Here is a 14802-nt window from a genome sequence, read left to right on the forward strand (position 1 = left end):
CATCAATTAAAATGGAGATGCTTTTTTTTCCCAGATAATGGCCACTCATGTCATTTTTTTCTGATAAAAAATATTTTCAAATCCAGGCTTTTCTCTTAGAAATACTTTTGATAGAAATAATGATTAAAACTGTCAACAGTAGATAAGACCTTTTAGCTATACCAGCTAATTATGTTTTCTTGCCAATGTATGAGATGTAGCAACTATTAGTTAGAATGCAGTAGAAGTTATTTTTAAAGGAGTACACATCCTAGATACTAATTTCAATCCTACCAAACTTTAAAATGTAGTAAGTTAACTGAAATATACACAAACACAGGAAAACAATTCACCTAACTTATTAGATATGACATATGCTGTGGGGTAAATATCTCATTGGCACATATTAGGAAACTAACATATCTTTAACAGGGAGACAGGGGGAACAGCCCCCAGAATAAGAACTTGTAGTGTTTAAAAATGAAAACAGAAAAGGCCAGCTATACCTAAAAACCAAAAACTGACAATTCTTCAGTCTCCTTTTGATGCTGTTCATTGAACCAGAATGGGCAGCACTTAACACTGAAGGGCAACAAAGATAGGCAGGTTAGTTCACCTTATCTGATAGCTGGTGGGGATGCTGACCACCTCCTTAACCCTGTGGGGAAATGGTGTGAGATAGTGAACAAGGTCAGGCATCTCTTCGACAGCAACAGTAGCAAAGTGGCACCTGGAGCTTCAACGAAGCAAGGGTAAGAAAAGCAAAGCCAAAGGATTAAGCACCTGACTGCACCTCTGCTGATTAGGGGAAGACCCCTCTTCAGGAGGTTGTGAAATGAATTTAGTGTTTCTAGGTATAAAAAGGCAAATAATAGTAATACAAATCATAATCATAAAACAAAATGGAGCATGTGATTATAAAAGACAGTGAAAATAAGAGGAGTTTCACTCTCCTTTCTAGTGGGGCAGTGAGGGAATCATACTCTTAAGTCACCTCTGAGAGCAAGGAATTACAAATTTTTTGTTGAGTTCCAGGACTGGTGATAGGGGCTTCACTTAGAGTCGAGTTGTAACTTGTTCTTCCTGTTCATCACCCCATTTGTGCATAAGCAAGTCACAGGCCTCTCCCCAAGTTTCAAATACATCCTCCGAGGAGTCTAAAAGTTTGGAATTTGAGGAGCAGATGCTGGATGCGCAGTGAAGGGAGCTGGAACAGGCTAGAGGGCATTCCCTGCTCTGAGCAGCGCCCCTGGCTTCACCTAATTCTACCTCACTGAGGTTAATTTCACTTTGAGAACAGGCCTCTGCTTTCCCTTTTTCCATCTGAGAGTAATTGACGTCCTGCCACATATAGTGCTGCTGAACAATTCCATCAGAAATTGTGTACATTGGCTCTGGACTGGGTTCAGCCATATGACCATTAAACTTGGAGAACAGGAGACCCAGTTTCTTGAGTGAAGGACCCATGAAGGAGCGTTTGCTTGATGGCTCAGTTTTTGACTTTCCTTGGGTGCCACTGGCTCTTGGCATGGTTCTGATGAGAGGTGGCCCATGGCAGGCCTTTTTCTTACAGCCTAAATTGAAAGAGACACTCTTGGATTTGGAACGAGCCCCACCACTGCCATCATTGGTATCATCCCTCTGAGAGAGTTCAGTGCTGCTAGTGGAAAAGCTTCTCCTCGGATGTTTTCTATTTCCTAAGAGGTCAAGCACTTCATATCGAAAGCTGGAGATGTCCTGTTTCAATTCCTAAGGCAAGAGAGAAGACATATTATTTATAGCTAGGTCTTCAGTTCCAAAGAGACATGATTGGATACTCTATGGCATGCTCCAGGTTTTGCCTAGTGTCAAATCATAAACTACAAGAACTATCAGAAAAATCTCACATTATTCAAGTAAAGCAATGACTCTTGTAGGGGCAGAGCTGACCATTGGAACATTTGGGCAATTGATAAGGTGAATTTCAGCAGCTCCCCATCAGATGCCAAGTAATCCTTGGTAAATTGTTAACCTGTTGTGGCGTCTTGGTGTGTAGGCATCCTGGTAGGAGTCCTGGTGTGGTGCTGTGGGGTAAGCACCGGGCTGCTAACCACAAGGTCAGCCATTCAAATCTACCAGTCACTCCTCAGAAACCCTATACAGAGTTGCTATGAGTCGGAACCAATTCAACTGTACTTAACAGCAACAAAGTGTTAATGCTAGATCAGAACATTGGATCTCCTAGGCAGGAACTCCATATATCAAACAATCACTGAGGGGAAAAGCGGTTAGGACTCCAGAGAAGTCTAATGTCAGGTGATAAGACCGTTGTTTTGGAACAGGGTCTTGTTTATTCAAATCCCTATGAGAGTTCTTCTGTCTCTAATGGTTGCTTAGTTAAGATTGCACCTTTAAAATTTTAAAAGCTTAAATCTCATCATATCATTCCCCTACTTTAACATATTAATAGCTTGTCACTGACCACAGGAAAAAGTAGAAACGCCTAGTACCTGTGTGTCTCTCGAGTCACATCTCTGTTTATTTTTTCAAGGAGTACAGTCCAGCCACGTGGAACCTCTGGGCTGTGGAACCTCAGACCCCTAAAACAAATAATTACCCAGCCCAAAATTTCAGAAATGTCAAGGTTGACAAACCCTATTCTAGATCCTGAAGCCTTTCCTTCTGTGGAGCTAGCTGCTTGGTGGGTTCAAACCACCAGCCTTTCCTTTGTTGTTGTTATTGTTGTTGTTAAGTACCATGGAGCCCGTTCCGACTCATAGCAACCCTGCACAGGGTTTCCGAGGCTGCAAATCTTTACAGGAACAGAAAGCCTCATCTTTCTCCCGTGGAACAGCTGGTAGTTTCGAGCTGCCGACCTTGAAGTTAGCAGCCCAATTCGTAACCACTACGCTACCCAAGCTCCTTTAGCCTTTCCTTTAGCAGATCACAAATTGGTAGGGTTTCTTAAGACCCTAGAGTTAATCATTTTTTAAATGTCTTTATCTTACATCTTTTGAGTTTTGTGTCTCCAGACCGCTTGCCCTTTCCCAGTCATCCCTGCTACATCGTTTAAAGTGCTCAATTCCAACACTGAGAAATACTCAGAATATTAAAAGAATGCATACAAAATATTTCTTTTATTCATGAAGCTGATTGTGGTATGACAGACATTGGTAAACTCTCTCCATCTACTGGCTCAAGTGTAACAGTTGTGAGGATGCTGCAGGTCCAGGCAGAGTTTCATGGGATTGTTGGGAGTCAGAATTGACTTAGTAACACTTAACAACAACTGGACAAGAGGCAATTCTAGGAGAATAAGAATTGTAGCTGGTTTTGCTGTGTTCCAAACCCCAAACCAAACCTATTGCTGTTAAGTTGATTCTGACTTGACAGAGTATAACTGTCACATAGGGCTTCCATAGTTGTAATGTTCTTTACAGAAGCAGACTTTACCACATCGTTTTCCCTCAAAGGCTAATAAGAAACAGCTGACCTTTCGATTAGCAGCTGAGTGCTTAACCACTGCTCCACCAAGGTTGTTTCTCCTGCAATTCTATCAGCAAATTACGTCAAACTGTGAAGATTAAATGATGGTTTAGAAATACAAAATGAGAAGTTAAAATACTTTATGATTAAATTACCTTAAAATTTTCTTCTGTCAATCCCTCATTTGTTTTGGAATTTCTTATCATAGCAGCCACATATCTTTTGACTAAATTCCTGATAACTTCCTGGATTTAAAAAAAAAAAAAAATGAAGAGGCATTCAGTTTCTTTCTCAGTCTTTCAGTAAAATAAGAAACCTACCAAGGAAATAAAACATGCTTAGATGATCTTTGCAAGAGAAAATCCTCACAGGATCCAACCAGGTTCCTGCAAAAAAAAAAAATCATTTAAGAAGAATTACTTTGTCTATGGCTAATTTGGTGACAGAGTTGGCCGGTAAATTGAAATTCACCTTAGAGGGAAAAGTTTTCACCCAAACATAAGGTAGACATGGATTCACATTTATAGAATAATGAGAATGGACTAATCCTTGACTGGTCATATTCAATATTTTTCCCTTCAGGCAGGATTAAACTTTAACCCTCCTTGTAAGATAAGAGTTTTCCTCTTTTTTTTTTGAGTGAGAAAGTCATTCTTCAATGTCGCTAAGTCTACTGATTTCAATAGGTTTCTCTAAGTTAATCTACATGTTTCCTTTACAGGAATGGTCTCTTCTTTAGCCTCTGAAGGAATGGTGCACACTGTGGTCATTATGCTTTATATTAGTGATCAGGATGATTATAGATAGCTGCCACTTACTGCAATATGTCAGGCACTGTGGCATGCAGTAGATTCAAATACACATTTACAGGCATACGTATTCACCACTCATTTCTCACAACAACACTGTAAGTTAAGCTTTATTATTATTCCTGTTTCACAGCTGAGGAAACTGAGGCTCAGGTAGGTTCGATGACTCGTCCAAGGTCACACAACTAGTAAATTGTGAAATCATAATGTACTTCTAATTCAATCTGATGTCAAGGTTTATAGTAAAGATGGCCTATATTTTATCTATTATTGCTACTACAATGTGAATTTGAAAAAGTCACTGAGATGCCCAGGAATCTAATTTTTATGAGGACTGTGAAGCAAAAAAATAAAGGCTATGAATCTTGCAGGACTCATTGTGAAAATAATGAGGGTTGGAAACAGGAGTAGTGCAAAGAGGGTTTCCTACCAAATGCTGCATTTTCTGTTTCTCTTTGTTAGTTATGGCCTTGGAGGAACACAGTGGAGAGTAAGTGACCCATAGAATCTCGAAGGACAAATGTCTTCAAGACCCACAGACCATTTTCCCACTTTGGGTTTCTTTTCATCAGGAAGCTGAGAGCTAGGAAGTCTCATTGTAATTTTTCAAGGCTTAATCTCAGGAGTCCTGGTGTGGTGCTGCAGGATAATGCACTGGACTGCAAGGTCAGTTTGAACTGCAAGGTTAGCTCCTTGGAAACCCTAGGCAGGGTCACTATGAGTCAGAAACAACTCAACAGCACTTAACCACAACAAAAAATCTCAGGAGATGTTTCTGATGTTTTTCTGTCTTTGTTATTGTTGCTGTTAGTTGCCCTTGAACCAATTCTGACTCATGGTGACCTCATGTGTGCAGTGTAGAGCTACTTTCTAGGGTTTTCACGACTGACCTTTGAAAAGCAGATGTTTTCTGAGGCACCTCTGGATGGGTTCAAATTGACAGCTTCATTGGTTAAGTGCTTATTTTTTTGGCTACCCAGAGACTTCTGTTTCTGATATTTGGGAGCTTAGTTGTTTGTGGGCTGGTGTGATAAGCATGTCCTGGTGTGGCGCAATGGCATAAAGCACTGGACCACAAGTTCAGTTTGAACCACAAGGCCAGTGGTTCAGAATCATTAGCCACTCCTTGGAAACCCTATACAGGGTTGCTATGAGTAGGAATTGACTTGACAGCACTTAACAAGAAAAACAATGTTTATTAGGATGATTATTTTTTAAAATGTTGAAGTACTTATTTATTTGATTAAAGTCATGTTTATGATTTAGGATCTAGGCTCCTAGCATTTAAATAAGCTTTGCTTCATTGAGGTTAGTTTCCTTCTAACCCCCTGTACTTTTTCTTCAAACCAGATTATATATACTCTTGTAATAATTTCATTTTTATAATGATGTGTTTGATATCTTTAATTACTACTAGATAGCAAACTTCAGAAGGGCAGAAACATGTCTTTATTGTTCTCAGCAATTTGCCTAGTATCAAGCCTAGATGTATTGTAAGTACTCAATAATTATTTGTTGACGGACTGAACAGTCACATATTTAATCTCTGGAAGATAGCTTTCTAAATCACTGATGCTGCTAATGAAAGCTGGGGCATTTTTAAAAGGCTAACAACAGGATTACAAAGCAGGTGATTCTACTCAAAGCAGATACTCATTCTTCAGCTTTTGACAAATTGCAGTTTCCAAGCTTCCCATCCTAGTCTGAAGGAACCGTGTCCAGAAAAAGCCAAAGTAGATCCTGCTTCTACTCAGGGGTTCAAACTGGTTCATTCCAGTTCGACCACCTTTCTACCCAGGTACATGGAATGAGACTACAGTTTTACAAGATCCACAGGTGGTAAGAATCTACTTCTCCACAGAACTAGCCAAGAACTATTGTGCTTATTCCCTGTGAGGAAGCTTTACCTGGTAATGTTGATTCTGTATCAAGCTGTCAGCATGGCGCTCCTGGAATTTCAAATGGACAGAGAGGTTATGTCAGGAGTCTCCTCCCAGCACACACAACCCCACCCCCACCCCACTATCCCTCTTAGTACTGGAGGATGATGACACAGGAGCTTCTGCCTGACAAAACCCCCAAGCATCTGGAGGTTGGAGTGCTTTTATGATGTTTAGGAAAGGGAATGTCAAGGGAGGGTGGAAAGTTTCATTTATCAAAGAAACAAAAGTTTTAAAAGCCTTACTGTGAAACTTCTTAGGTTGTGCCTTCTCCGTCTACCATCAGGGTCTCTTTTGGGGCAGAAGGTGTTGTTGAACCAGTTACCAAGGTATAGAAATGACTTGGGACTTGGAATGATGTTAAAAGGAGGTGGCAAGGTGCCACCTTCATCAAAATAACTCATCCAGAGCTTCGTCCTTGCAAATTTCCATTCAATATCAGCATGATCCTATGAAAGACAGGAGTTCAGAGATTTGGGGAGGGAAACTGTAAAATGCACCTATACGGTCTTTCAAAAGCTGTACTTGCTTCAATGGACAGAAATCTGTCATTGGCTATTAATATTTACTTTTTTATTTCATATCCTGTGTGTAACCCAGTAATCCCACATTTAGAAATTATTATTGATATACTTACAAAAAGATGTATGTGCTGGGCCATTCACTGTAATAAGACTTGGTAGCAAAAAAAATTGTAACAATCTAAATATCCAACAGTAGGACCTTATTTAAATAAATGATGTTACATCCATACAGTATCACTATTAAAATTATAGCAAAGTACAAAATTTTAATATATGGAATTTAAACTTTCACAAATAGTCTTTTTATATGTGTGTGTGTGTGTACATATATCTGTTCTGGTTAAGTGCCACTGAGCGAGTTACGACTCAGAGTGACCCTGTTTAGGGTTTTCAAGGAATAGCTGGTGGGTTTGAAGCACCAACTTTGCGGTTTGCAGTCCAGTGATGATCCTATAGTGTTACACCAGGAGTCTGTGTGTGTGTGTGTGTGTGTGTGTGTGTATGTATATATATATATATATATATATATATATATATATATATATATACACATACATACATATATTTGTTGTTGTTAAGTGCCATCGAGTTGCATACCAGGACACCATATATATGTGTTGGTGCTCGTATATAGTCCTGGTGTGGTACCTTAGGATAACTGGACTGCTAACTACAAGATGGGCAGTTCAAACCCACCAGCTGATCCTTGGAAACCCTATATAGGGTTGCTATGAGCTGGAACCAACTTGATGACACTTAACAACAACAACATATACATTATATACACACACACATACACACAAGAATGAGTGAAAAATCATCCACACTCCAGTTATAATATCCATCAACACATCCACGGCTGATGACAACATTGAGTGTGCATGTGAAATAATTCTGTCAAATAGACACGTGACACTGGATTATGTAGCAAATCATCTGCAAATCAGCCATGGCTCTGCCTATGAAATAATCCATGACAAACTTGGGTTTCAAAAAGTTTGTGTGAGATGGGTAGGTACCAAAACAACCCACGGAAGAGCACAAACAGAAGTGTTTAGACATTTGCAAACAAAATTTGGACTAATACTTGAAGGAAGGTAAAAGTTTTTTAAAAGTAAATCATTACTAAGTGTTAATTGCTACAATTTGATGAACTTGACCTATACTTATGGCTATAGTAGCTCAAAATACCAACTGAGAGGGAAGGAGTTTTCACATCAAGGATCAATCCTATCTCCTCTGTATACAGGGTTGATAGGGATGGGCAACTTAGACGTTGGCTACCTAAAATGAGGGAGTGATGAAGGTACAAAGTGACTGGCTTACAAGTTTTCAATAGGGAATTTAGTTTAAGAGTGTGCAGGGGAAGATAGAGTCCCCACTGAATAGTTTTCATCTTGACTAGATGGGTCTGGTGAAAAGAGATGGGGATAAGATTCTTATGATTCAATAGTGAGTAAATGTTACTATGAATAATTGCGACTGTCACAACTGTAAAGGTAGAACTTTTGTAACAAAATCGAGGGAATAGTTAATCTTATAATCCAGAATCAGAGGACCCTAGGACCATCAAGGGAGAAGAGCACAGGTGGAATGCAGGACCCTATCCAGAGAAGCAGCAAAACCAGAGATAGAGGCAGAGATGGGGACATAGAGAGAGGGAGCAGCTGAGAATCTAGACTCATGGAAAGAGAGGGACTGAGTGCTGGCGCCCAGGAGGCAGGCTTGCAGAATGTGCACTTTGGTTGTTTAAATTATTATATATTCCTGAGTGTTTCTGTGTATACCCCCACCCCTCAAAGGGCGGGGGACAGGGAATGAAAGCAAATACTGTTGAATGATGATGCATAGAGGAGATTGCAATCATTGCATTGAAACAGTGGTGTAAAGTTGATGTTCTCCCATGTAAACTATCACCCAGTTCACAATAAAAGCTTAAATAAATAAATCAGTACTAGTGATGAGACATGGATTCATCACTATGAGCCTGAGAGTAAGCAGCAGAGTATGGAATGGAAGCATCTCCCATCGCTGACCAAGAAAAAGTTCAAAAGTCAACTATCAGCTGGAAAATTGATGCTTATAGTTTTCTGGGATTCTCAAGGGCCGGTATTGGAACACTATCAAGAAAAAGGTTCAACTATCAATAGTGCTTGTTACAGTGAGATGCTCACTGAACTGAAGCCTAAATTTAGGATTAAATGCAGAGGACTGCTATCCAAGAGCCTTGGGATCTTGCTATCCAAGGGCCTTGTGACAATGCACATCCACACACCTCTGCCCATATTGTTGACACTGCAATAACTTCATTTTGAGGTCTTAAAGCATCTTCCATGTTGTCCTGATCTTGTGCCATCAGGAACTTGCACCTTTTTGGTCTCCTGAAAGTAGTTCTTTGAGAAAAAAAAAAGGAGTAACCAACCCATTACAAGTGGATGAACTTGACCATGCTTGTGGATGCAGTATGACAAAGGAGCATAGAAATCTTTACAGTGACCATCATTCTCACCCACTTGGTACACAGTGTAGACAGGAATGGGGAACTTAGACATTGGCCAACCAAAATGGGGGGACTACAAAGGCAAGAAGTACAAGCTTTCATTAGGGAACCTAGCTCCAGAGGATACAGGGAAAGGTAGAATCTCCACTGAATTGTTTCCAACCTGTCGGGATGGGGTTGCTAAAAGGTGAGGAGGGAAAGGACTCCTGTGGTCAATAGGGAATGATTGCTATCAGGTCTGACAGTGATTGTTGGAAAGGTAAATGTAAATGTTTGGTAACAAAAGGAGGGGAGAGGCTGATTTTGCAGTCCAGGAGTCGAGATCCCTGGAACAATCAAGGGAGAAAAGTGAAGTGTGAGACCCTGTCTGGGGAGGCGGCGACGCTAGGGATGGAGGCAGAGATGATGAGATGGACAGAAGGATCAGCTGGGGACTCTGGACTCAGGGAGGGAGAGGGGTTGTGGGGTGGTGGCCGGGGGGCAGGTGTGTGGGGTGTACCCTTTGGTTGTTTGATGATGCATGCTGGGGATTGTGATCATTGCAATGAAACAAAATACGATAGGATGAATGTAAAGATTATGTTCACCCATGTAAACTAACACATAACTCACAATAAAAACTTAAAAAAAAAATAAAAGAGTGTGTAGGGGAAGAAAGAGTTCCCACTGAATAGTTTTCTTCTTGTCTAGATGGGTCTGGTGAAACGAGATGGGGATAAGATTCTTATGATTCAATAGTGAGTAACTGTTATCATGACTAATTGTGACTGTCAAAATTGTAAAGGTAGAAGTTTTGTAACAAAAATGGGAGAGTAGTTAATCTTATACTCCAGAAACAAAGGACACTAGAACCATCAAGGGAGAAGAGCAGAAGCGGAATTCGGAGACCTTATCCAGAGAAGCAATGATAGCAGAGATGGAGGCAGAGATGGGGACAAGGAGAGAGGGAGCAGCTGAGGACTCTAGATTCATACAAAGAGAGAGACTTAGAGCTGGAGGCCAGGAGGCAGACATTCAGAATGTGCCCTTTGGTGGTGTAAATTATTATATATGCCTGAGTGTTTAAAAAAAAAAAAAAAACAAGCTAAAATGAATAGAGAGAAATACTGTTAACTGATGGTACATGGAGTGGATTATAATTATTGTAATGAAACAAAGTATATGATTTGTTGAATGTAATACTGATGATCTTCCCTGTAATCTTTCACTCAATTCACATACACACACACACAAAAAAAAAAAACTTAAAAAAAAATTTTTTTTAAATCAGTGGAGCATATGAGGGAGCTCTAGAAAGTTCATGGAAAAATGAAATTAAAAGATAATGAGATTTTTTCGCTAAGCTTTTTTGTTCTTAACTTTTTATTGTGAGTTGAGTGAAGGTTTACAAAGCAGACCATGAATTTTCCATTAAAAAAATCATACACTTCATTTAATTTTGATTGCAATCCCTTCAGTATAGTATCAATTATCTCACTTCCTCTTTGTGTTTCTTGTTTTCATTCCTCCCCCTTTCCCCCACCTTTGTCCTTAAGTAAATGCTACCCTTTTGATCTCAGATAGCTGAATATTCTATGCTGTGTGTATCTTACTAGTGTTGTTGTTCCCCAATATACCTAACTATTGCTTGGCTGAAAATTGAGCCATGGTGTTAAGCTTGGTTCCAGACCTGAAGGGTGACCATGAGTCATAGTCTCAGGGTTCTACCAGTCTCTGACAAGTATGCCTTTTTATTTTTTTCTTTTATGATTGTGAGTTTTGTTCCACAATCGCTCCCGTTCTATCCAGTACCTTCTAATGTAATCCATTTCAGAGCAGTTGGCATTGGTAGCCAGGCACCATCTAGTCCTTCTGGTCTTAGGGTCATGGAAACTGATGGTCCTATGGTCCATAAGTCCATTGGGACCAATTGTTTCCAACAATCTTCAAATTTTACCACTCTTCTTTTCTCCAGACAGTAAGAGACCAATAGTTGCATCCTAGATGCCTGCACATGCTCATAAGCTTTTAAGATTCCAGTCCCTACTCCCCAAAGTAGGATCTAGAACATTGTCTTTTTGGACCATGTTATGTCCCCCGAGACTATGTTCTTGTACCCCCAGGTTCAGCAACTCATTACCTCAAGGTGTTTGATATTGTTTAAACAATTTTTGCAATTTTGTCACCTTTATACTCTACCACATTTATGGATATATTTTTAGCAAAGGCAAATACCCATGTACAAATATCCTCTCTCAAACCTTTATATATTTGTGGGTATAATTCCACACCCATTCAGTGTCTACCCACAGATCATTGTTATTGCAGGATTGTGTATATAACAGTATTTAATTGTTCCCTTTAATTCTTCCACTCCTCCTCTTTTCTTTCCCTGCCTTCATCATTATTCTGCCAACAGCCTTCTTGTTGCATATTTCCTTCTCTGTCACCCAAGTTAGCACTTGTCAGTGAATTATTCCCCCATTTCCGTGCACCCCTGGTAACCATCAAAGATTGTTTCTTTTAGTGTGAAAACCTTTTGTTGATTTTCCACAATAGTGGCCTCATACAATATTTGTCCTTTTGATTGACTAGTTTAACTTAGCATGTCCTCCAAGTTCATACATATTATAAAGTGTTTCATAGATTCATCATTATCCTTCAACGTTTTGTAGTATTCCATTGTGTGTATGTACCAATGTTTGTTTATCCATTCTTCTGCTTACGGGCATTTAGGTTGTCTCCATCTTTTTGCTATTGTGAATTGTGCTATGATGAACATGGGTGTACATACATCTATTTGTGTCACACCTCTTATTTCTTTAGGATATATACCAAGTAGAAGGATTGCAGGGTCATATGGCATATATATTTTCAACTTTTTGAGGAAGTGTCATGCCGTTTTCCACCATGGTTACACCATTTACAGTCCCACCAGCAGTGTAGGAAGATATTGTCTCCACTGAATAGTTTTCATCTTGTCTAGATGGGTCTGGTAAAAAGAGATGGGGATAAGATTCTTATGATTCAATAATAATAGTTGTCATGACTAATTGCGACTGTCACAATTGTAAAGGTAGAAGTTTTGTAACAAAAATGGGGAGTAGTTAATCTTGCAGTCCAGAAACAGAGGACTCTAGGACCATGAAGAGAGATGAGCACAAGCAGAATGTGGAACCTTATCCAGAGAAGCAGCAACACCAGAGATGGAGGCAGAGATGGGGACATGGAGAGAGGGAGCAGCTGAGGACTCTAGATTCATGGAAAGAGAGGGACTGAGAGCTGGCTTGCAGATTGTGCCCTTTGGTAGTGTAAATTATTATGTATGCCTGAATGTTAAAATAAAAAGAAAAGCTAAAATGAATAGAAATACTGTTAACTGATGGTACATGGAGGGGATTATAATTATTGTAATGAAACAAAGTATATGATTTGTTGAATGTAAAACTAATGATCTGCCCTGTAAACTTTCATTCAATTCATAATAAAAACTAAAAAAAAAAAAAAAAAAAAATCAAGGGAGAACATGAGCAGATAACAGCCTTTTGAAAATTCATCCATGAAAATTAATAGATCATTTTATAAGAACTAAAGCAAAGGTTTTGCATTAGAAGAAGGTTTCTTAATGATGTAGAGGATGTTATTGGATCTGATGATAAGAGAAACAGATTTAGTTGGTTAAATATAATTGCTATTTTATAAATTTCAGAGATAAATTCCTAAAATCCACAAGGTTATGGGTTACATGACAAATCTAGAAGTAGAATTCATACTTTTTGACACATAGATTAATGCTCTTTTCAAGTTTTTATTGTGCACTGAGTGATAGTTTACATGGGAGAACATTGGCTTTACACCATTGTTTCATTGCAATGATTACAATCTCCTCCGTGCATCATCATTCAACAGTATTTGCTTCCATTCCCTGTTTTTTTTTTTTTTTTTTTTTTGGGGGGTGGTGGTGGTGGTGGTGGTGGAGGAGGATGTACACAGAAACAATCAGGAAAGCAAACCTGCCTAACTGTTCTCCCATCTGCCTTGTTCTTCAATTCCCCTCCCCCATCTTCTGTATTGACCCCACCACCACCAGTGCAGAAGCTATCCTGTGTCTATTCTGTACCTTGTGCTCCACCTTCCACTCCCTCCCCTCATACAACCCCATACATCCCGGTGACAAGCAAAGGATTTTTTTTTTCTTCCAGTTTTAGTGTGGGTACTTTTTCTTAAGCATTTATAATAATGGTCCTAAGCAGTATTTCTCCCTTTGTGACTGACTCATTTAATTCAGCATAATGTCCTCAAGGTTCATCCATGTTATGCAGTGGCTTGCAGCCTCATTGTTATTTTTCAAGGTAGCATAATATTCCATTGTGTCTATGTACCACAGTTTGTTTATCTCCATGGAACTTTTTGAAGGCCCCTCAAATATACAGAGATTTGTTTCAAAGGAATGACTTTTGTAGTTGTGGACATTGCCAAGTATCAAATTCATGCTGGAGGCTTCTTCTGACTCATATGGCTGCATGAACTACTGAAGGGCAGCAGAAGGCTTCTGGCTCACTGAGTTGCAGGAGCTGGCATATGCCAAAATCTGCAGTCTTATGCCCCAAGAGCAGATGTCAGAGGATGATGTGGTTGAGAGAGGTTGAACTTTGCCAGAACATCCATGTATATATATATTAGATGCAGGCCACATTCCCAAGGAAACTCCCCTTTCAACTGATTGGCTGCTCACAAAATGGAGGGTGATTACTATTATCTGCCGAACCACTGAAAATCATAGCCTGGTCAAGTTCTGAGTGAACATTCAGTTTGTCAGTGAACCCTAGAATTTGTTTCTTGCCCTTTTTAATAGTCCACAAAGTGTTTTATTATCTCTCTAAGGCAGCAGTGCTTAGTTATCATATTAAAGGATTTTCAGATTTGGGTAAAAAATGGCATCAAGTAAAATGGTGGTGGTAGTGGTGGTTGTGTGCTAACTCATAGGGACCCTCTATAGGGTTTCTGAGAATGTAAATTTTGTGGCATTGTAGGATAAGTACTGGACTGCAAGGTCAGTTCAAATTGCAAGATTGGAGGTTCAAACACATCAGTTACTCCTATACAGAGTCACTATGATTAGGGACTGATTTGATGGCACTTAACAGCAACAACAACAAATTTCTAATGGGAGCAGGAAGCCTTATCTTTTTCCCATGGAGAGCGACTAAAAGATTTGAACTTCTGACCTTGTAGTTATAAGCCCAGCTCGAAATCTATCTACTACTGTCTATTTTTGACATTTCATACAAATAGAATCATCCAATATTGGTCATTTGTGTGTGATTTCTTTCACTTAGCATGTTCTCTAGGTTCATCAAGTTGTAGTAGCATATATCAATACTTCATTCCTTTGCATTACAGAACAATTTCATTATTATGGTGCTGCCATAGCTTGTTTTTCCATTCTTCAGTTGATGGACATTTGGGTTATTTCCACTCTGACTATTATGAGTAATGCTAGTAGTATAACATTTGTATATATGTTTTTGTGGGTACATATGGTTTCAATTCTCTTGGATATATACACTTAGATATATAGATTGTTGCTGTTGTTGTTAAGTGCC

The 14802-nt window shown here is 39.3% G+C and overlaps 1 protein-coding gene across 1 annotated transcript in view; it reads right to left on the minus strand.

Moving 5' to 3' along the window:
* Positions 1–2: 2 nt before the first annotated feature.
* Positions 3–14802, minus strand: part of TRPC5 (transient receptor potential cation channel, subfamily C, member 5) — a 244509-nt gene continuing 229709 nt past the window's right edge. The window contains exons 7-10 of the mRNA XM_006873253.1: positions 6439–6642; positions 6161–6202; positions 3600–3689; positions 3–1728 (exon numbers count right to left, since the gene is read on the minus strand). Of these exons, the coding sequence (XP_006873315.1) occupies positions 1036–1728; positions 3600–3689; positions 6161–6202; positions 6439–6642 (1029 nt within the window). The 3' untranslated portion in view covers positions 3–1035. The remainder of the gene's footprint in view (positions 1729–3599; positions 3690–6160; positions 6203–6438; positions 6643–14802) is intronic.

Source organism: Chrysochloris asiatica, unplaced genomic scaffold, assembly GCF_000296735.1.
Source record: "Chrysochloris asiatica unplaced genomic scaffold, ChrAsi1.0 scaffold00231, whole genome shotgun sequence".
Taxonomy (NCBI): Eukaryota; Metazoa; Chordata; class Mammalia; order Afrosoricida; family Chrysochloridae; genus Chrysochloris; species Chrysochloris asiatica.